Source organism: Emys orbicularis, chromosome 2, assembly GCF_028017835.1.
Source record: "Emys orbicularis isolate rEmyOrb1 chromosome 2, rEmyOrb1.hap1, whole genome shotgun sequence".
In the NCBI taxonomy this organism is placed as follows: domain Eukaryota; kingdom Metazoa; phylum Chordata; order Testudines; family Emydidae; genus Emys; species Emys orbicularis.
This window is the reverse complement of record NC_088684.1, coordinates 218,119,390-218,142,108: the sequence shown is the minus strand read 5'-3', so window position 1 is coordinate 218,142,108 and position 22,719 is coordinate 218,119,390. Positions and strand designations below refer to the sequence as shown.

Genomic DNA, 22,719 nt, shown 5'->3' with positions numbered 1-22,719 from the left:
AGCAGGTTAACAAGTAACTGGAAGGTAAAGGACAAAGCAGCTCTGTGCAGAGACTAGGGGGTGTCAGTAACCACCTATCACCCTCAGCTCTGGTCCCCCGCACTTCTGGTCTTCGTTGCCTCCCCTGCCACCACATTGCAGCAGGCAAAGGAATTTCTCTGGTGCCCTTGCTGCTGCCTGTACATCACAGACAACTGCTTCATGTGTAGCTCTCTCGTTGAGTGTACAGCTCAGCCTACAGAAGAAGCAAAGCGTGACCCTCTACTTTTAAAAACAAATTTCAAAGATTAAAAGTGAAATAACTGTAGCCTCAGGTGGCTACTGTGAGGGGAACTCACTAGTTCATAAGGGGGTCCTTGTATGAACTAGACACTTTTGCTCCAATCCTGCAAACACTAAAGCCCATGTCTAACTTTACCCACTTGACTAGTCTTATGGATGTCAATGTGACTCATGTGAATGAAGTTTTGCAAAGTCCTTAAGGATTTGCAAAATTGAGGTCTCTGAATGGTTAAGAGTGTTTGCAGGCTGTTAATGTTAATTAATGTTTACAGCTTATAAAGAGCTCCTTTCTGGTAAATTGGAAGAACTATTCTGTCCCTGAATCCAAGTAATATTAACCCAGGAGGTTTCAATAAAAAGAAGTATGGGGCCTTACTTTTAGGATTGTTGAACATCCACAGCTCCCATTGAAGTCAGCTAGCTTTATGGGTGCTCATTACTTCTTGAAAATCAGGCCTGCTTATGCTTTATCTGGAATTTGTTGTTTGTAATTAGATTTGTGCAATTCCCTCCCCCGCCCCATTTTCCTGTCTCAGTATTATGTTCTATTAAGTGTCACAAGTATTTTGGGTCAGGTGACCCGGGAGTAGTGAAGGGAGGGGAAAGGGAGTTTTCTGTATTGAACTGCAGCCGTGTTTCTCTTGCTACTGAAACATCACTGAATTCTCAGACTGGGGAGGAAAGAAGGGCTGTTAGGACTCAGCTGCTCACATGGCAACACTGCTTCTGAGGGTATGTCTACACTACGAGAGTAGTTCGATTTCACTTAAATCGAATATGTGGAATCGATATTGCAAAGTCGAACGTGTGTGTCCACACTAAGGACAGTAATTCGACTTTGTGAGTCCACACTAACTGGGCAAGCGTCGACATTGGAAGCGGTGCACTGTGGGCAGCTATCCCACAGCTATCCCCGCTGCCCATTGGAATTCTGGGTCGAGCCGCCAATGCCTTCTGGGTAAAAAAATGTGTCGAGGGTGCTTTTGGGTAACTGTCGTCATCCGTCCGTCACTACCGCCCTCCCTCCCTGAAAGCGCCGGCGGGAAATCAGTTCGCGCACTTTTCTGGTCAGTGACAGCGCGGACGCCACAGCACTGCGAGCATGGAGCCCGCTGCGACCATCGCTGCAGTTGTGGCCGTTGTCAACGCCTCGCAGCTTATCATCCACCTTTCCCAGAGGCAGATGCAGATAAATCAGGCGAGGCGGCTACGGCACCGCGGTGAGGGCCTGAAGTCTGAGAGTAGCACAGGCCTGTCAGAAAGCACGGGACCCAGCGCCGAGGACATCACGGTGACAATGGGTCATGTGGATGTTGTGGAACGGCGATTCTGGGCCCAGGAAACAAGCACGGACTGGTGGGACCGCATAGTGCTGCAGGTCTGGGATGAATCCCAGTGGCTGCGAAACTTTCGCATGCGGAAGGGGACTTTCCTCGAACTTTGTGAGTTGCTGTCCCCTGCCCTGAAGCCCTGAAGCGCAATGACACCCGGATGCGAGCAGCCCTGACTGTCCAGAAGCGAGTGGCCATAGCCCTCTGGAAGCTTGCAACGCCGGACAGCTACCGGTCAGTCGCAAACCACTTTGGCGTGGGCAAATCTACCGTGGGGGTTGTTGTGATGCAAGTAGCCAACGCAATCGTTGAGGTACTGCTCTCAAAGGTAGTGACCCTGGGAAACGCGCAGGCCATCATAGATGGCTTCGCCACGATGGGATTCCCAAACTGCGGTGGGGCTATAGATGGAACTCACATCCCTATCCTGGGACCGGACCACCAGGCCAGCCAGTACATTAACAGAAAGGGCTACTTTTCAATGGTGCTGCAAGCACTGGTGGACCATCGGGGACGTTTTACAAACATCAACGTCGGATGGCCTGGCAAGGTTCATGACGCTCGCGTTTTCAGAAACTCTGGTCTGTTTAGACGGCTGCAGGAAGGTATTTACTTCCCGGACCACAAAATAACTGTTGGGGATGTGGAGATGCCTACAGTGATCCTCGGGGACCCAGCCTACCCGCTAATGCCCTGGCTCATGAAGCCCTATACTGGCACCCTGGACACTGAAAAAGAACTGTTCAACTACCGGCTGAGCAAGTGCAGAATGGTGGTGGAGTGTGCTTTTGGCCGTCTCAAGGGGAGATGGAGAAGCTTACTGACTCGCTGTGATCTCAGTGAAACCAATATCCCCATTGTTATAGCAGCTTGCTGTGTGCTCCACAATCTCTGTGAGAGCAAGGGTGAGACCTTTATGGTGGGGTGGGAGGTTGAGGCAAATAGCCTGGCTTCTGATTACGCCCAGCCAGACAGCCGGGCGATTAGAAGAGCCCAGCGGGACGCGCTGTGCATCCGGGAGGCTTTGAAAGCTAGGTTCCAGAGTGAGCAGGGTAACCAGTGAGTTTTAAGTTTCTGTACAGAGAAGCTGAACCTGCCCCCGTTTCTTTACCCAGTTAATGTTGACTATCCTCTCCAGTTACATACCCCCTTCACCCCCTTCCAAAAAAATAAAATCAGTTCTATTTTGTTAATGAACACCGTTGTCTTTATTACTGTTTTCGCGGGAATGTTTTAAACCTGGGACGCAGACTGTGGTGGGGAGCGGGTGTAGTGTACTGATGCAAATGACGCTTCTAAACTCCAGGAATGACAGGCGCCGCAGTGGTGGACTGGTTGTTTCAACGGAGCCTGCCAGCCCTCCTGATCGGGACTGCGTGTATGTGGGGGCTATGTGACTTTGTGGCAGGGGGAGGAGGGTTACAGATTCCCTGCTGCGTGGCTCTGTGATCCAGGATAAGGACCGCTGCATAAGATCTGTAACTGCCCTCCCCCGCCACAAAGTCACAGAGCACCCCCCCCCCCCACAGAACATGAAAACCACCTCCCAGACTGACCAGGGTAACTAGTCACTGCACTGTGTATGTGCCCTGCTGCTGGACCTGCCCCCGCCTCTGTACCCTGCTAAAGGTGACTGTCCTGTCCAATTACCAACCCCCTTCCCCCCCTTCAGACAGACTCTCCTCTAAAAGAACATGATGGAAACAGTAATTAACAGAAACGTATATTTTATTAGCAACTACACATGAAACGGGGGGTTGAAACTTGGACGGGGGCTTGTGTGAGGCGGGAAGGAAAGGACTTGTCAAATTTTGGGGAATGAGAGCCTTCTAGTAGTAGAGCAGTCTGCAGGGGTGGAGTGACAGTTTTCACGGACTCTGCCGCCCCTCCTTCTTTGGACTTTGGGTGAGGGGGGTATGGGACTTGGTGGCGGGGGAGGGCGGTTAGAGAGAGACTGCAGTGGGGCTCTGTCCTCCTGCCTCCGTTCCTGCAGAACATCCACAAGGCGCCGGAGCGTGTCCGTTTGCTCCCTCATTAGTCCAAGCAGCATTTGAGTCGCCTGCTGGTCTTCCTGCCGCCACCTCTCCTCCCGTTCCATGTGTGAACGGTGCATTTGGGACAAGTTCTCCCTCCACTGGGTCTGCTGGGCTGCCTGGGCTCGGGAGCAGCCCATGAGTTCCGAGAACATGTCTTCCCGTGTCCTCTTCTTCCTCCGCCTAATCTGCGCTAGCCTCTGGGACTGTGATGCCAGGCTGGGTTGGGAGACAGTCGCAGATGTGGCTGTGGGAATGGGAAAAAGGGAGTGAATTCCTCAGAAAGATAAATGTAGTTGTGAACAAAGAACATAGTCTTTCTCTGTGAACAAGACCATGCACTGCACCTATCACATGCGCACTCAGGACAAGGTCGAATTTTCGGCCCTCTCATTCAGTGCCTGGGGTCTTGCACTGCCGATCTGAGAAGCGGGGCAGGACACCGGAATTTGTGTAGCAGGCAGACATGGTAAGCCGTAGACTTGTGGCTGCTTAAAACTTTAATAGTAGCACTGGCCTCCTTTCACATTGAAAGCAATGCCAGTCCCTGCTGCCAGCAATCCGGCAAGCATGAACTCTACCACTGTCCCACCCCCTCACGGCTGTCCCAGGGAAAGATCCCTGTATGCTGCTCCTCTCCCGCCTCCACCACGTGGCTGTAAACCACCGGTTACAGTTCTGTAAAGGAACGGGCAAGCAGTCCCAATACTAACATTCCCCTACCTAATTCAAAGCAGGTCACCATGAGCGACATCACTCTGATGAGGATCTCAGACAGTGATAAAGAAAGAATGCTTCGGGAAAGCCTGCAAAGACCAGGGCCGTATGCCGCCATGCTCTGCAGGGCAATGATCCCGGAGTACTTGATTTGTCTCCTGGCGCGGAAACGTTTCCTACCACGGAGGACCCAATAAGGCCACTCTCCCCAGGAACCTGATGCAAAGGCTTTCCAATTACCTCCAGGAGAGCTTCGTGGAGATGTCCCAGGAGGATTACTGCTCTATCCCTGGACATGTAGACCGCATTTTACTGTAGCTGCACTGGCAGGGACTAAACAGTAGAGCGGCTTGGGCAGAACAATCATGCAAAACCGGACATGGTTAGATTTTTTTTTTCAGTAGTTGCACTGCCCAGGACTGAAACGTTAAGCGCCTAGGGCAAACTAATCATGAAAAACCCATTGTTGTTATTCTTAATATTCCTGTTCTGTTAAAAATAAATGTTTAGATGTTTAAAACACTTACTGCTTGATCCTTCCCCTGATTCTGTGTCCGGGTTAACGGCTGGGGACGGTTGGTAGGGGATCTCTGTAAGGGTGATGAAGAGATCCTGGCTGTCGGGGAAATCAGCGTTGTAAGCGCTGTCGACTGCCTCGTCCTCCTCATCTCCTTCCTCATCTTCCCCGTCCGCTAACATGTCCGAGGAACCGGCCGTGGACAATATCCCATCCTCAGAGTCCACGGTCAGTGGTGGGGTAGTGGTGGCGGCCGCACCTAGGATGGAATGCAGTGCCTCGTAGAAACGGGATGTCTGGGGTTGGGATCCGGAGCGTCCGTTTGCCTCTTTGGTCTTCTGGTAGCCTTGTCTCAGCTCCTTGATTTTCACGCGGCACTGCGTTGCATCCCGGCTGTATCCTCTCTCTGCCATGGCTTTAGAGATCTTCTCGTAGATCTTTGCATTCCGTCTTTTGGCGCGCAGCTCGGAAAGCACGGACTCATCGCCCCACACAGCGATCAGATCCAAGACTTCCCGATCAGTCCAGGCTGGGGCCCTCTTTCTATTAGATTGCACGGCCATCTCTGCTGGAGAGCTCTGCATCGTTGCCAGTGCTGCTGAGCTCGCCACGATGTCCAAACAGGAAATGAGATTCAAACTGCCCAGACAGGAAAAGGAATTCAAATTTTCCCGGGGCTTTTCCTGTGTGGCTGGTCAGAGCATCCGAGCTCAGACTGCTGTCCAGAGCGTCAACAGAGTGGTGCACTGTGGGATAGCTCCCAGAGCTATTAGCGTCGATTTCCATCCACACCTAGCCTAATTCGATATGGCCATTTCGAATTTACCGCTACTCCCCTCGTTGGGGAGGAGTACAGAAGTCGAATTTAAGGGTATGTCTACACTACAGGATTAATTCGAATTTATATAATTCGAATTTAGGAAACCGATTTTGTAAATTCGAATGTATTCGGCCACACTAGGCACCATTAATTCGGTGGTGTGCGTCCAAGCTACCATAGTAGCATCGATTTCCAGAGCGTTGCATTGTGGGTAGCTTTTACATAGCTATCCCATAGTTCCCGCAGTCTCCACCCCCCTTGGAATTCTGGGTTGAGACCCCAGTGCATGATGGGGCAAAAAACATTGTCGCAGGTAGTTCTGGGTACAGCCTCCCCCTCCCTCCCTGAAAGCAACGGCAGACAACCATTTCGCGCCTTTTTTCCTGAGTGAACTCTGCAGACTCCATTCTGCATCAAGCATGGATCCCGTTGTGCTCCAGAACGCAGTCTTGAACATTATAAACACCTCGCGCTTTCTCGTGGAGTTTATGCTTACACAGGACCAGAAAAAAGAGGCGAGGAGGAGGAGAAGGCGGCGATTGCAGCGCAGCGACCAGCGTGATGAGGACATGGACACGGACACAGAATTCTCTGAGACCGCGGGCCCCGGTGCTTTGGAGATTATGATGTTAATGGGCCAGGTTATAGGCTTTGAACGCCGATTCTGGGCCCGGGAAACAAGCACAGACTGGTGGGACCGCATAGTGTTGCAGGTGTGGGACGATTCCCAGTGGCTGAGAAACTTTCGCATGCGTAAGGGCACTTTCATGGAACTTTGTGACTTGCTTTCCCCTGCCCTGAAGCGCCAGAATACCAAGATGAGAGCAGCCCTCACAGTTGAGAAGCGAGTGGCGATAGCCCTGTGGAAGCTTGCAACGCCAGACAGCTACCGGTCAGTCGGGAATCAATTTGGAGTGGGCAAATCTACTGTGGGGGCTGCTGTGATGCAAGTAGCCAAAGCAATCACGGAGGTGCTGCTACGAAAGGTAGTGACTCTGGGAAATGTGCAGGTCATAGTGGATGGCTTTGCTGCAATGGGATTCCCTAACTGTGGTGGGGCAATAGATGGAACCCATATTCCTATCTTGGCACCGGAGCACCAGGGTACCCAGTACATAAACCGCAAGGGGTACTTCTCAATGGTGCTGCAAGCACTTGTGGATCACAAGGGACGTTTCACCAACATCCATGTGGGCTGGCCGGGAAGGGTTCATGACGCTCGCGTCTTCAGGAACACCAATCTGTTTAAACGGCTGCAGCAAGGGACTTACTTTCCGGACCAGAAAATAACCGTGGGGGATGTTGAAATGCCAATTGTTATTCTTGGGGACCCAGCCTACCCCTTAATGCCATGGCTCATGAAGCCATACACAGGCAGCCTGGACAGGAGTCAGGAGTTGTTCAACTACAGGCTGAGCAAGTGCAGAATGGTGGTAGAATGTGCATTTGGCCGTTTAAAAGGTCGCTGGCGATCCTTATTGACTCGCTCAGACCTCAGCCAAACCAATATCCCCATTGTTATTACTGCTTGCTGTGTGCTTCACAATCTCTGTGAGAGCAAGGGGGAGACCTTTATGGCAGGGTGGGAGGCTGAGGCAAATCGCCTGGCTGCTGATTACTCGCAGCCAGACACCAGGGCGATTAGAAGAGCACACGATGAAGCGCTGCGCATTAGGGAAGCTTTGAAAACCAGTTTCATGACTGGCCAGGCTACAGTGTGAAATTTATGTTTGTTTATCCTTCCTGAAAACCCGCCCCCTTTATTGACTCATTCTCTGTAAGGAACCCACCCTCCCCCTTCCCCCAGCTTGCTTTCAAAGGAAATAAAGTCACCATTGTTTAAAAATCATTTATTCTTTATGAATTGATTATAAAAAGAGGGAGAGAACCTGAGTGGGGTTTGGGAGGAGGATCAGCGGGAAGGAAAAGCCCAGTAAAAAAAGGTTAAGAAAATGGCAGCCTTTTGCTTGGGCTGTCCACTGGGGTGGAATGGGAGGGTGTACGGAGCCTCCCCCCCCGTGTTCTTACACATCTGGGTGTGGAGGCTATGGAAAATGGTGAGGAGGTAGGGGGGTTATACAGGGGCTGTAGCGGCACAGAACCTGAGTGGGGTTTGGGAGGAGGATCTGCGGGAAGGAAAAGCCCAGTAAAAAAAGGTTAAAAAAATGGCAGCCTTTTGCTTGGGCTGTCCACTGGGGTGGAATGGGAGGGTGTACGGAGCCTCCCCCCCCGTGTTCTTACACGTCTGGGTGTGGAGGCTATGGAACATGGTGAGGAGGTAGGGGGGTTATACAGGGGCTGTAGCGGCACTCGGTTCTCCAGCAGCCGTTCCTGAAGCTCCACCAGACGCCGGAGCATGTCTGTTTGCTCACACAGCAGCCCCAGCGTTGCTTCCCGACTCCTCTGATCTTCCTGCCGCCACCTCTCATCTCGAGCGTCTCTCCTCTCCTCACGTTGGTCCCTCATGTCCTCACGTTGGTCCCTCATGTCCTCACGTTGGTCCCTCATGTCCTCACGTTGGTCCCTCCTGTCCTCACGGTCACTGGCTTCTTTCCTATACTTGCAAACCGTCTCCTTCCACTCATTCAGATGAGCTCTTTCATTCCTGGTGGATTGCATGATTTCGGAAAACATCTCTTCTCTCGTTTTTTTTTTACGACGCCTTATCTGGGATAGCCTTCGGGAAGGAGGAGGGAGGCTTGAAACATTTGCACCTGCTGGAGGGAGTGAAAAAAGGAGAGAATTTTTTTAAAAGATACATTTTTCAGAACAATGCTTATACTCTTTCACGGTGTATACTATTCACATTACATAGCACATGTGATTTCTGTGCAAGGTCGCATTTTGCCTCTTAATATTGAGTGCCTGTGGCTTTGCTGCTAGAGATCACAGACGCAGGTCGGGGCAACAGAATTCACCTTGCATGCTGCCATGGTAAGCCACTGTCTTTAGGCTTCTGCGCCCTGCTTTCCCACATACCAAGCAAAGCCCGTTGTGCTGCAGTTTTCCTGTTAGCTTGTTTTCTGCTGCTGAAGGTTAACACCCCCCCCCCATCCAATTCTCTGGGATGAGTGCTTTATCCCTCCCCCCACCGCGTGGCTGGTATCAGGGAAGATCCCTGCAGGAACCAAACTAACACCCCCCCCCCCCGCCATGAATTCTCTGGGATGAGTGCTTTATCCCTCCCCCCACCGCGTGGCTGGTATCAGGGAAGATCCCTGCAGGAACCAAACTAACACCCCCCCCCCCCCACCCGCCATGAATTCTCTGGGATGAGTGCTTTATCCCTCCCCCCACCGCCTGGCTGGTATCAGGGAAGATCCCTGCTAGCAAAACGCGAAAAGCTCTGGGCCAATCCTCCCCCCCCCCCCCCTTGCACTTGGCTAAATGCAGGGAAGGATTTCTTTTCAGCCACAGGCAAACAGCCCAGTAGGAACGGCCACCTCAGTCCCCTTAATTAAATTCCCTTATTTCAACCAGGTTACCCTAAGCGATATCACTCTCCTGAGGATTACACAGCAAGATAAAGAACGGATGTTGCTTGAATGCCAGCAAACACCGGGACCATACGCTGCCAGGCTCTGTCAGGCAATGATACCAGATTACTTGCTACTAGCATGGCGTGGTCAAGTGTCCTACCATGGAGGACGGAATAAGGCTGCACTGCCCAGAAACCTTGTGGCAAGGCTTTTGGAGTACCTCCAGGAGAGCTTCATGGAGATGTCCCTGGAGGATTTCCGCTCCATCCCCAGACATGTTAACAGACTTTTCCAGTAGCTGTACTGGCTGCGAATGCATCCCAAGTGCTCAGGGCAAATTAATCATTAAAAATGCTTGCTTTTAAACCATGTTTTATATTTTAAAAGGTAAACTCACCTGAGGTCCCTTCCATGGGGTCATGGTCTTGGGTGCTGGCTTGGGAGGCTTGGGAGGGTACTTCAGTCAGGGTGAGAAACAGTTCCTGGCTGTTGGGGAGAACGGAGAGCTGGGTGCTCTCTGCCAGCTCGTCCTCCTCCTCCTCCTCTTCCCCTTCCGCGGAATCATCAGGTGTCCCTGATGAGATTATCCCCAGCTCGGAATCCACAGTCAGAGGTGGGGTAGTGGTGGCGGCCCCCCCTAGAAATGCATTTAGCTCAGCGTAGAAGCGGCATGTCCGCGGCTCTGACCCGGAGCGACCGTTTGCCTCCTTTGCTTTTTGATAGGCTTGTCTGAGCTCCTTGACTTTCACGCGGCACTGATCTGTGTCCCTATTGTGGCCTCTCTCCATCATGCCCTTGGAAATTTTTTCATAAGTTTTGGCATTTCGTCTTTTCGAACGCAGTTCAGCTAGCACTGAATCCTCTCCCCATATAGAGATCAAATCCAGTACCTCCTGTACGGTCCATGCTGGTGCTCTTTTTCGATTATCAGCCTGCATGGTTACCTGTGCTGATGAGCTCTCTGTGGTCACCTGTGCTCTCCACGCTGTGCAAACAGGAAATGAAATTCAAATGTTCCCGGGGCTTTTCCTGTCCACCTGGCCAGTGCATGCGAGTTCAGATTGCTGGCCAGAGCGGTCACAATGGTGCACTGTGGGATAGCTCCTGGAGGCCAATAACATCGAATTGCGGCCACACTAACGCTAATTCGAATTGACAAATTCGATTTTGGCGCTACTCCGCTCGTCGGGGTGGAGTACAGAAATCGAATTAAAGGGCCCTTTAATTCGAATTAAATGGCTTTGTTGTGTGGACGGTTCCAGAGTTAATTCGAATTAAAGCCACTAAATCCGAATTAAAGGTGTAGTGTAGACCAGGCCCAAGAGACCTCTATGTCGAACGAAATAGCTTCGTGGTGTGGACGGGTGCAGGGTTAATTCGATGTAATGGCGCTAAATTCGACATAAACGCCTAGTGTAGACCAGGCCTAAGAGACATTGCTGGGGGCACCTTAATACCTTTCGGTTTGATCTTATTGAAATTGGTGGGAGATTTGCTGTTGATCTGACAAGCAGCGGGATTGGGTGCTTAAGAGGTAGCCTCAGGATTCTGGATACACTTATTATTCACAATGTTTTTTTTTTTTTTATGCTGTTTTTCCCCCTACTCACATATTAATAACAGGGAGGGGAATGGCCTGATTTCCCTGTGGCTACTAGCCAAGGCTGTTAAACAGGAGATCTGAAGAGTCCCTTAGCCTAGTCTCTCATTCCATGGATCCAACAGAGGTAGTGCATTCTACCCTTTGGGGGAGGGACAGAGAGACAGTGCTTCATAGTTAGTGATCCCTGTGACAGAACTAGGACTCCTGTGGTTTTCCAAAGGGAAATTCCATACAGTCCTCCATGCCTAAGGAGGGGATTTCAGAGTTCTTATTGTGGTTATTGGAACAGATGGACATAGGTGTGCTCAAAACTAAAGGCCCACCCAAGGTAGGGTGACCAGACAGCAAGTGTGAAAAATTGGGACAGGGGGTGGGGGTAATAGGAGCCTATATAAGAAAAAGACCCCAAAATCAGGACTGTCCCTATAAAATCGGGACATCTGGTCACCCTATCCCAAGGGGACTTGAGAGTGAAGAAGGAAAGTCCCTGTGAAGACCAACAAACAGGAACCAGGGGAAGTCCATAAAACTGTTAATTCAACAGTGTGAAACCCCATATACTAAAAATAACAACAGGTTTCAGAATAATGAGAGAGTTAGCTAATGAGTTTGCTCAAATTATTGTCATCAAGGGCTTCATATTCAAGCAATAGGATTTGCCAACGTATGTGTTGTTCTGGGGGGATTGCAAGCAACACTTTTTGTACCTGGTAGGTTGGAAGGCTAGATCAGAGTTTGTTTCTGGACACACAAGAAGTTGTGCTATTTCTCTCTGAGTATAATGTGCCTTGAAATGTGTCTATGGGCTATTAGATAATGGCTCAATCTAATTAGAAATTGCAGGAAAAAAGTAAAAATCTCTTATATTTTAAAAAAAAAAAAAGGTTGAAAAATGGTCCCCTGGAAGAGTGATATAAACAATGATCCAATGTATGTTATTTCTGGTTCAGTCTAAAAGATGCATAAAAATGTAAGACACAGTTAAAGTCAGCCCAGTAAACAATTTGGCTAGTAATGCTAATTGTTTTCTTTTTAAATAAAGAATATTAAACTTCTTGAACTTTAGTGCTAGAAAATAGCATGATATCTCTTTAAATCAGCCTATTTACATTGTAGCTCTGTAAAGCCCAGGTGGTTATGTTTTTAATCACCCTTAAATGGTGCTTGTTAAACAGAAGTGAAACAAAGGGGATTTTTGGGGTAATATTTATTCTCTTATCTCACTCACTCTTTTTTTTTTTTTTAACTCTAATTAAAATGCAGCGGAGGTGCGGAAATCCTGGGATGATCTGTCCCTAGAATAAATGCTCATTCCCACCAATGAATGTGTATATGGTTTTTTTTTTCTGGGGGTGGAGGGGGCCACTTATCTGTATGTTCATATGGGTGTGACATTTCCTAGATTGTGTTTATAAATAAAAGTAATCTAGAGAACTCAAAGCTTCCTGAAGTGTAGCACACACAGTATAATTATTATGAACATACATAAACCAGGAGTACTATAGGAATTTGACTACTTTAAAAAAAAATGTGTTTAATGTCATATATAAGCTTCCAAGGAATTTCAAATACTCCATCATCTTCATGCCTATGATTATGGGCAAGATCCTGCTTTGTGTTTAAAATATACTTCTCTATATCATATTATATACCTTCCTGGCTTCCAAAAGTATAAGTGCTTTGAAAATTAGTTAATAGAGCAACAACTCCACTGCAGTTTAAAAGAAAGGGATCATGTTTGTTTTACAAGGGCAATTCTGTGGGCCAAATCCATATTTGGTGCACAAAAGTCAATTGAGTTACTGCTTGGGGACGACTTTTGCTCCACAGGTTTATCTAGAGGATTTTATCCCCACATATTTGTGTATTTAAGAACTTGTAGGTCCAAATTCTAGTTTCTCAAATGTCTATTTTTCTTAGAAATTGTACTGTTTGTCTTTCCAGTATTTGGTTCAATGGTAAGAGTTTTATTTTAAAACTGAATTGTAATACTATTTGAATATTATAAAACATTTAATATATATTGTTTGAAAATGCTTTGGGCTGATGTGAATAATCAGCAGGAGCCATAGCATTTTTCAAGACAAGGATATTATTTTCATGCAAATTGTCCTTCAGGAAGAGAAACATTGATTTAGAGACAATTCAGATTATAGAATTCTGTTTTTCCAAAGTTTTCCATCAACTGCAAATGGGTCTTTAGTAACCAAATATTCATTAATCAGTCCAGAAAATGCCTGTATAATACCAGTGTCTATATACATTCAAGGGCTGTGATGCATCTTTGTTTTGTATGCTAATTTCATTTCTCAAGTACTTTGGTTGAATTAAGCTCTCAGAAGAAGCATGAACAAAGATATCACTGTGAGCGTAGATTTTTTTTTTTTAAATATGTAATTTACCACCTGCAAAATCTGTACAAAATACACCATCGCTATATGTACAACACTACAACAATCACTCAATTTGAATGAAAAAGCCAAAAATTAAGCCCAAGTCATCAGTGAAACACAATAAACTGTTTCAGGCAGGCTTGGATTAACCAATGAGCACTGTTCAATGGGGAGAAAAGACCAAAAAGACTATGACTGGTGCTGCGACTCCATGCACAGGTTGCAATGCCAGTCACTCAAAATTGTCCTGGCCATGCCCCCCACCCCCCATATCGTGATGGAGGGGTGGTCAGGACGAACATAAGAATGGCCGTACTGGGTCAGACCAAAGGTCCATCTAGCCCAGTATCCTGTCTACCGACAGTGGCCAATGCCAGGTGCCCCAGAGGGAGTGAACCCAACAGGCAATGATCAAGTGATCTCTCTCCTGCCATCCATCTCCACCCTCTGATAAACAGAGGCTAGGGACACCATTCCGTACCCATCCTGGCTAATAGCCATTAATGGACATAACCTCCATGAATTTATCCAGTTCTCTTTTAAACGCTGTTATAGTCCTAGCCTTCACAACCTCCTCAGGCAAGGAGTTCCACAAGTTGACTGTGCGCTGTGTGAAGAACAACTTCCTTTTATTTGTTTTAAACCTGCTGCCCATTAATTTCATTTGGTGGTTCCTAGTTCTTGTATTATGGGAACAAGTAAATAACTTTTCCTTATTTACTTTCTCTACATCACTCATGATTTTATATACCTCTATCATATCCCCCCTCAGTCTCCTCTTTTCCAAGCTGAAAAGGTCCTGGGGGAAAGAACTGGACCCAGGCTGGAAGGGCATCTGGCCTGTGAAGAAGATGATTAGAACCACATTTAGGGTGAGAACTTACACTAAAGAAACTGGTTACATGTATTAAGCTTAGTTTGTGTGCTCTGTTTTATTTTCGTAGTAATCTGCCTTGTTCTGTCTGCTACCGCTTTAACTACTTAATACACCTGTTATAGTTAATAAATTTATTTCTGCTTTACAATATAACCCAGTTTGTGATTTCTAACGGGGGTGGGAGGGCAAGAAGTTGTGCATATCCTCCTCCACACTGAGGGAAGAGGCGAATTTCCTATAATTTTGGGTTTGTACTCCAAAGGGGGGAGGTGGACATCTGGGTGCTGGGGCAAGCCCCTTAAGCTGAGCCTCCTCAGAGCGGATTTCTGTCTCTCTCTGCAGCTGGGTGTGGCCCTGCCTGTGTGCTGGGCTGGAAAAGGCTGGGGAGCCTAGCCCAGCAAGGCCAGGTAAAAGGTAGCCCTGGCTGGCAGAATAGTCTGCCTCAGGGGTGTCCCAGTACACCAGGTGATCTCCCAGGGGGTCCAACCCGTCACAGGCACTACATACTTAAGTTGCCCCTTTGTTACTAAATTATGCTTGTTATTGATTTATCTTTCCCATTGTATTTTTTTCTTTGTATTCTGTTTAGGATTCTGTTCCATGGGCAGCTTTGGTAGGGATGACAGGAGCAGAGAGCTCACTCAAATGGCCTAAAATCTGTCCATGAGAGGAGAATGAAGCCTAAGCAGTGATTTTTTTTCCCCTCCATCCTCAACCCTGTAGAAGCCTGCCCTTACATAGGAAATCTAAGTGATCGGAGCTATGTGAGTTGTGGGTGGGGATGGCAAAGCTGAGGAAGATCCATGTTACATAGCAACAGTTTCCAGAAAACCCATGGGAAAATGGTAGTGGGAATTCTGGGCTTGTCAGCATTAACTCTCTGTTTCTGCTCTGGGCTTTGAGACAGTGGGCCAGCATGGCTTCACAGGGAGCCAGGTTGCCATGGGAATGAGAGAGCTTGATGATTGTCATGAAGGATATCTGACACAGATGTCCTAAAATCTGTGGGGTTTTTATCTGTAGATTTCCTTAATTTGCTTCAGTAGGAGTTATGGGTGCTCAGCCCTTCTTAGGATAAGGCCATAACTGTTTTTCTTTAACAAAATAGTTTAAAAAAAAAAAAAAATACCGACACAGCCTTTTGTGGTGCTAAGCTGTCTTAGCAGCCTCAAACAGTCCAGCTATGATTTGTAGCTGTGTTCTCTTCCTGCTTTAATGCAGCACCTCCTGTCCTTCTCATTGTTCTAGGCTGTTGGTGTCACTTCAAAGGTGTATGGTATTTTAAAATAAAAAATGTTTACACCTGGCCCCTCCTTTTTTTGCTGCTTTATGTCGTATAAAGAAGGCTCGAACATTATTTGTAATTTGTCTACTTTTTCACCTTATAAATTTCAGGAATATTATTTTTTATCTTTCCTTGATTTGCTGGAAGAGCAGAGAATGGGAGCTGGAGCTTTCTCAGCCCTCAGTTGTAGGAGTGGTGAATCTCTTGCAAAGAAAGTGACTTTTACAAAGGGCCACTCATTTTTGAAAAGACTTTTTTCATAGATTCTAGATTCTAGGACTGGAAGGGACCTCGAGAGGTCATCGAGTCCAGTCCCCTCTTACAGGTTGTAAGACAAATAGGAAATTAAATAATTAGTTACATATTTCCTTAACCAAACTTAAGGTATGCATGTGTAAAAAAAAGGTCCTTATTAGCAAGCAGAAGGAAGGCCTTGAAAATAATAAGGGCCTGTCTTCACATACAGTGCGATAGGGTCACAGCTGCACTACTGCAGCACTTTACTGAAGATGCTACTATGCTTTTGTTAGTTAATCCACCTCCCAGAGAGGCAGTAGCGATATCAGCGAGAGAAGCTCTCCTGTCAACACAGTACTATCTATGGGGGGAAGCTAGGTCAATATAGCTCCATCACTCAGGAGTGTGGATTTTTCACACCCCTGAGCAATGTAGTTCTACCAATATAGGTCTGTTGTGTAGACCTGGCCTAAGTTATAAGGCCAGAAGGAATAAGGTAGGGAGGATATCTGGCTCAAAGAATAACTAATGAGATAAGGGGAAGCTTCTAAAAAGATCTCTGATCGATAGGGATGACTGCAGGTGGTTTTAAATTCAGTCCTCCAGAAAAAAGGGGTTAAATCAAGAGCTAATATTTCTAGCCAGAGGGTGGGTGGTCCCCCAGAGAGAACCTCCTTGCTCATCTAAAGGAGGCTGTTTTTTAAAATCTCTTCCAAAAAATGGAAAAGGGCACAACAAACCTTTTTCTGTACCAGATATGATCAGAGATAGAGTTGCCAGGTGCCCACTTTTCGACCGGAACTCCTGGTCAAAAAGGGACCCTGGCAGCTTCTGTCAGCACAACTGACCGGGCTGCTAAAAGTCTGGTTGGCTGTAGTGCCAGCGGGGCAGGCAGGCTCTGTGTGGCTCCCGGGAAGCAGCCATCGTGTCCCTCCGGCTCCTAGGCTCCACGTGCTGCCCTTGCCTGCAGGTGCTGCCCTGAGTGCTGGCTCCACAGCTCCCATTGGCCATGGTTCCCAGCCCATGTGAGCTGCAGGGGCGGTGCCTGCAGCCTGGGGCCGTGTGTAGAATCCCCTGGCCCTCCCCTCTGCTTAGGAGCTGGAGGGACATGCTGCCACTTTCCAGGAGCTGCCTGAGATCAGAGCTGCCTGGAGCCCGCACCCTGTCCTGTGCCCCAGCTCAGAACCCCCTCCTGCACCCAAACTCCCTCCAGGAGCCTACTCTCATACTCTGAACCCTCCACTCTAGCCCAAAGCCCCCTCCTGCACTCCAAATCCCTCATCCCCAGCCCCACGCTGGTGAAAATGAGCAGGTGGGGGGAGAGGGAGGGGGATGGAGTGAATGGGGGTGGGGCTTTGCAGAAGGGTCAGGGCCTCGGGGCCAGGGCCGGCTCTAACTTTTTTGCTGCCCCAAGCAGCAAAAAAAAGTGCTGCCCCCCACCCTGCCGAGCGCCGCGCCACCGGAGCGCCCCTCCCCGCCACCCCAAGATTGGCCGCCCCTTACCAGGTGCTGCCCCAAGCATGTGCTTGGTTGCCTGGTGCTTGCAGCCGGCCCTGCTCAGGGCAGGGCAACGGTGTTCCCTATTCTGCAATTAGAAAGTTGGCAACTCTAATCAGAGACCAAGAATCTCCCTTGTTTTTAATCTCCTTGGTGTGGACAGAAGGAAACATGGGTGTGGGAGCTTTGATTTTACTTCTCCTACTATCAAAAACTAAAGGTAAGAGGAACAAGAGCCAGAATCGTACTGCAGCCTCCCATTGTTGTTCCTGTTCTATGAAGAGGGGTTAACTCTACTATCTTCTCACTAGGGTTGAGGTGCTAATCCGGTAATAAACCCAGGACTAACGGAGTGCTAAATCAAATATCAAAAAGAGCTCTGCGCTACATATGCTTTGCTTTTGCTACATTAGCCACTTAGCCAGTAGCCTTATTTTTACACAAAACCAAGGGTTCTAGGACGAGGTTCCTTTTTGCTGACCCAATGACAACAATCACTGTTTGTTTGTTTTTGGGTGGAGTTCGTTTATTTTTTTGCTGCATGCACCAGATACAAAATTTGTTGGCTCAGCTGCCTCACGCCAGAAACCTCGTTCGGACTGAATTTTCAAGGCTTCTAAAAGTGCTTTGCAAAAACATTTCAACCCGCGGAACCTCACCAGCAAACTGCTGAAAAAAAATGCCCTCTGATGAGCTAGCCACTGCCCTGCACCTGAACCCCCTAAGCGTTGTTGGCGGTAGCGCAGTTGCGTGGCGCCGATTGTGATGTCACAAAGGTCTATTTGCAAGCGAGGCATTGTGAAACAATTAAGGTCCCGTTTTCACCGGGGTGTCCTAAATTAAAAAACAAAACCAAAAAACCCGTGGGCCAAACGAGACGGGCACCAGTGGGTCTCAGGAGATTGGCTTTCAGAGTTTTCTACAAGGCATCAGCTGCTCTTTAGGCCAGGGGCAGGTGAGAATGAGGCACTGCTTCTTTTGGCCTGTCTCCTGCTGGGGCTGCTCATCCCCAGTACCTCCCTCTCGGTAACACCTGCCAAGGGCTGGCTCTTATCGACGCTGTGCAGAGCCCGGCCAGCGTGGCGAGGACAGCGGCCCGATAGGAGCCCTGCCTGCCTGCCGAGCCAGCAGCACAGCGCGGCGCTTTGCAGAGCGCCCCTGCCGCTTGTCCCCCTTCCGCAGCCGCACAAAGGAGAAGCGAGAACGCAGCAGGCGGCTGCCAGGTGCTGTCAAGAGCACGCGGGGCCGGGCTTTCCTGGGGGCGGGGACGGTGGCGGCGCTTGTCACCGTGGGGGTGGGGAGGCTGCTTTCGCCCGCTGATTTGGCAGCCCGGCCGGGGGGATGGGCCGAGGCCGGCGGGCGGGGGAGAGGCGGCGCCCGGCTGACAGCGAGCTAGCGGCAGGCAGGGGGCGTGGGGAGGCGGATTTCCTCCGCGCGGCCGCCGACGCCTCCCCAGGGCCCCTTTCCCGCGGGCAGCTGCAGAGGCAGGTCCGAGCTTGGGAGCCCAGCCCCATGGAGCCCGCGGGCCGGAGGAGCCGGCCCGAGGAGGGGGATTTCCCCGAGGAGGAGGAGGTGGACCCCAGGATCCAGGTGAGGCAGGAGAGCGAGCCCCGGGGATGCTGCGGAGCGGCGGCACCCGGGGAGCCGGTCCCGGGGGCTGGCTCAGCCCCAAGCCCGCACGCGTTGGGCGGACAATGCCTAGTCTTTGCGCCCGGAGCCATGGGCCCCATCATTGGGGTGGGACGGTCCTGCACGGAGCTGCGATCGCAGAGCGGAGGAGGGGAATGCTGGTTTGGGGGGGTCACTGCGTTTGCTCCCCATCCCTGCGCAGGTCTCCTATAGATCTCCTCCGTGTTACCCTCTTGCTACTCCGCCCCCCACCCGATGGGGCGTGCAGCCGCTGTGCATCTGCCCGCTGAGCTCATTAGGTTTCTACTGGGGTATTTCTGCGGATGGGTGGAGAGGCTGCTGGAGCACCGGGTGCCTGCCTGCTCCCCTTCGGGAGAGGGGGTTTAAAAGACCCCCTTTTGAGCAGCCCAGTGTGTGCGCTGGAGACAAGCCAGCCCCCCCCCCCCCCCAGATAGGCAGCATCACTGGGGGGGCTTTTCTGAACCTTCCAGGACTTAAAGCAACCTGGCCCCTTTCAAAACCCAAGGGGAAACCTCCTGTGATGTTATGCACAGGCTGCAAGAATACCTGAAGAGTGGTTTCTGCGGTGCGTGTGTGTGTCTGCACACAGACAAGACAATGCAACTGTGATTTTCTTCAGTACCATTCGTACAGGGCGTCTTTCAAAACGCTGTACAATAGTTACAAGACCAGAGCTGAATCATTTGTGGCTTGGCTGTTAAGTAAGATTGGGCTTGGGGGTGGGGAACAAAACATGTTTGAAGCTGAGACCTGAAATAAGGTTGTTGGAGGGGGTCATGGTCTCTCTTAGCTTGGTGCCTGCAGCTGAGCAAGGGCATTTGTGAAGTAGTATTAGTATGATTTAAGCTGTTCATGCTGGTTGTTTAAGATTATTATATTTTCCATTAAAATGTTCTGTGCCATGACTCTTACCTTCTTTTAAATTAAAATTCTGACTTTGATTTTTTTTAATCACAAAAAAAAAAAAAAAAAAAAGCAAAACCGTTTTTGTAAACCTACAGGGAGAGGATAAAACTCTTAATAATAATAATGGTGGGATTTTTATTAAAAAGGAAAACACAGGTTTGAAATACAAAATGTTACTTTCTTTTTACCTGTGATTTTTTTAAATGCTCTTGAATCTTTTTTTTTGAACAAAGTTCCCCATCTTTCTCCCCTCCCCTCAAATTCATGCCCTGATCTATTGCTTGGTGGAAAGATCAGTATGGCCCTAATCCTGCAAAGACCTACACCCAGGCTTAATTTTATGCCCTGAGTAGTCCCTGAGGGCTGGTCTACACTGTGGGGGGATCGATCCAAGATACGCAACTTCAGCTATGCGAATAGCGTAGCTGAAGTCGAAGTATCTTGGATCGAATTACCTGGGGTCCAGACGGCGCAGGATCGACAGCCGCGGCTCCCCCGTCGACTGCGCTACCGCCGCTCGCTCTGGTGGAGTTCCGGAGTCGACGGGGAGCGCATTCGGGGATCGCTATATCGCGTCTTAACTAGACGCGATATATTGATCCCGGATAAATCGATTGCTACCCGCTGATATGGCGGATAGTGAAGACGTACCCTTAGTGGTGGCTGTGTGTAAAGTTAAGCACATGTAGAAGTCTTTGCTGGATCGGGCCTATACCTGTCATTACTCTTGTCTTCTGTGTCTCTTTGCCAGATCTGTACAGATTTGTAGCAACATTTTCAGATGTGGGTGCCTAAAGATAAGTCTGATCTTGCAAACACTTCAGCAATGTTTAAGTGACCTGATTTTTCAGAGACTGAGGCGCACGAGCTCCCAATGACTGAAATTTTGTCCTTGGGTTCTTTTTTATTTGGAATATGGCTCTGTTTATCTAATCAACACTGGGAGTTTGATTGCGTGCTGTTAATGAAATTGTGGTGGGGGTTGTTTTTGTTTTTTTTGGTCATCTGGCTAAATAAATGTCTGTTGCTTTAACATTTGTAGGGCAAAACCTTCTTACCTAGATAACGAAGCAGTAATTTGAAATGTGTATTAAAACCTGCTATTAGAAAAAATAAAAACAATTGTCTTTAAAGTCCGAAATCAAATCTGACTTCTGTGGGTAACAAAGCTATATTGTTAGTTCTAACATCTTTTCATTGTGACCAGATTAATTAATGTAATTTGGTGGACAGTCACTCAATAGTTGATCAATTCGTGGTGTGGGTCCTTTAGTACAATTCAACATTGAGGGCCAAATTCTGATACTTCTGTTGCAGAAAGAGGGTATTGGTGTAACTGCTTCTAATGTATTGTGAGATGAGTCCCTTTTTATACTTACTGTCTTTGCATGTGCCTGTTTCTGTTACAGTATTGACACTATGTTCTAATCCTTGTCTTTGTGCCTTTGTCTGTGTATATACCTCCTTCCCTACCACTGTGAAGACAAATGGCCTTGTCTTAAAAACTGTCTTACTGGGAACTAGCTGACATTAGCCTCATTCTTTTAAGATACAGATTGTATGTCATATTTATTAATACTAAATAAGAATAACCGAAAGCAAGAACTGTACTTCATTAAAACTAGAATACAAGTGAAGTTTCTCAGCTTGTTTTTCTCTTTCCTGAGTAGCTGAATGCTGCGACTAGGTGGTAAACTCACAGACTTCTAAGGCCAAGAAGGGACCATCCTGATAATCTAGTCTGACCTCAGGCACATTGCAGACCACAGAATCTCACCCACCCACTCCTATAATAGACCCATAATCTCTGGCTGAGTTCCTCCAAATGTCTCAAATCTCTGTTTTCATTTAACATTCCAGCCAGAGCCCTAATGTGCTTTCTTTGGGGGATGCCAGATGACATTTAATAGAACCTTTCCTTCTCCGTCATGTTGGTGTCTGATTACTCAGTGCATGCCTGTGTTTTTGCTCTTTTCTAGGGGGAACTGGAAAAGTTAAATCAATCCACGGATGACATCAATCGAAGAGAAACCGAACTTGAGGTACAGAGCTGCTTCTCATACTGTCCTTTTGTGTAAACAGGCTTCTGTGAGAAACATCTTTATTTTAATGGGATTGTCCAATTCTCTGTGATAATTTGACACCAGGGACCTGATGAATGACTCTGAAACAGTAGATATCTGGGTTTGAGCTGAAGTGGGTCAATTGTAAAGGGATGCTGTGAGATTAAAAAACATTTAAAAAGAGAATTTCTTAATTTAGATGATTGAAATTATTTTTAAACCATGTTCAATTTCACTGTTTTCTAGAGTTTACTTTTTGTTTTTCATTAATCTTAGTCAGTGAAAATACACCCACTAGCTAGCCCTTCATAATGAAAGTCTCTCCATTTTTTTTTTTCACTAGTCAATTTCACTTATGTCTTCACTTTCTGGCTGTCAAGTGGGAGAAAGTTTCTATGTTTGGGTGGCAAATATTGCAAAGAAAGGTGTTAAATCCAAATAAAATGTCTTCATGGATTTTTAAATTCCTATACTAGGTTCTGTACAACTTTTAAAAACTAGAACTTAATTTTTGTACCTAAACTACCTGCCACTTTCCTTTATTAGCCACTGATGAAAATGAAAGCCTGCAATAGCATAAGATGGCTGTGCAGATGGAAGAAAATCAACATAAAATAAGTGATGCAAAAGGATCACTTAATTATATTTCACTATATTATGTAAATCTGTTTAATTCTGGATGTTACATTTCACTTTAATTTTGTAAATGATTATTACATTTTAAAAATACAACTATAAGTACCTATCCTGTAAATTAAAAATTGTAACATTTAAAAAAAAGGGACTGCCTCAGAATTGTCTCTTTTAGCCCTTAAAAGGTGTGGGCTGAGACAAATATATTTTGGGGTATATCTTTTGCTTTCTGTTGTGACTTCTTAATTTATGGGATAGGTGTCCAGAGCACTGTATGGGTACCCCTAGTTGTATGTCATTATTATTTGAATTTTAAAATACAAGATTACAGTGAAATGTACATTCAGTGTTGAGTAGACTTGCAAAGTTCTATAGTAAATAAGTGGTCCTTTCACC

At 47.8% G+C, this 22,719-nt stretch overlaps 1 protein-coding gene across 2 annotated transcripts in view; it reads left to right on the top strand.

The window, feature by feature from the left end:
• Positions 1–18,252: 18,252 nt before the first annotated feature.
• SH3BP5 (SH3 domain binding protein 5) overlaps positions 18,253–22,719 on the top strand; it is a 57,683-nt gene continuing 53,216 nt past the window's right edge. The window contains exons 1-2 of one of the 2 annotated variants that reach the window (XM_065397832.1): positions 18,253–18,294; positions 21,607–21,669. Coding sequence is in view for 1 of the 2 variants with exons in the window: in XM_065397829.1 (XP_065253901.1) it covers positions 18,584–18,661; positions 21,607–21,669 (141 nt within the window). In the remaining variant the exon portion in view is untranslated. Of the gene's footprint in view, positions 18,295–18,582; positions 18,662–21,606; positions 21,670–22,719 lie in introns of those variants that run through there. The other variant, XM_065397829.1, reaches the window with a different exon arrangement.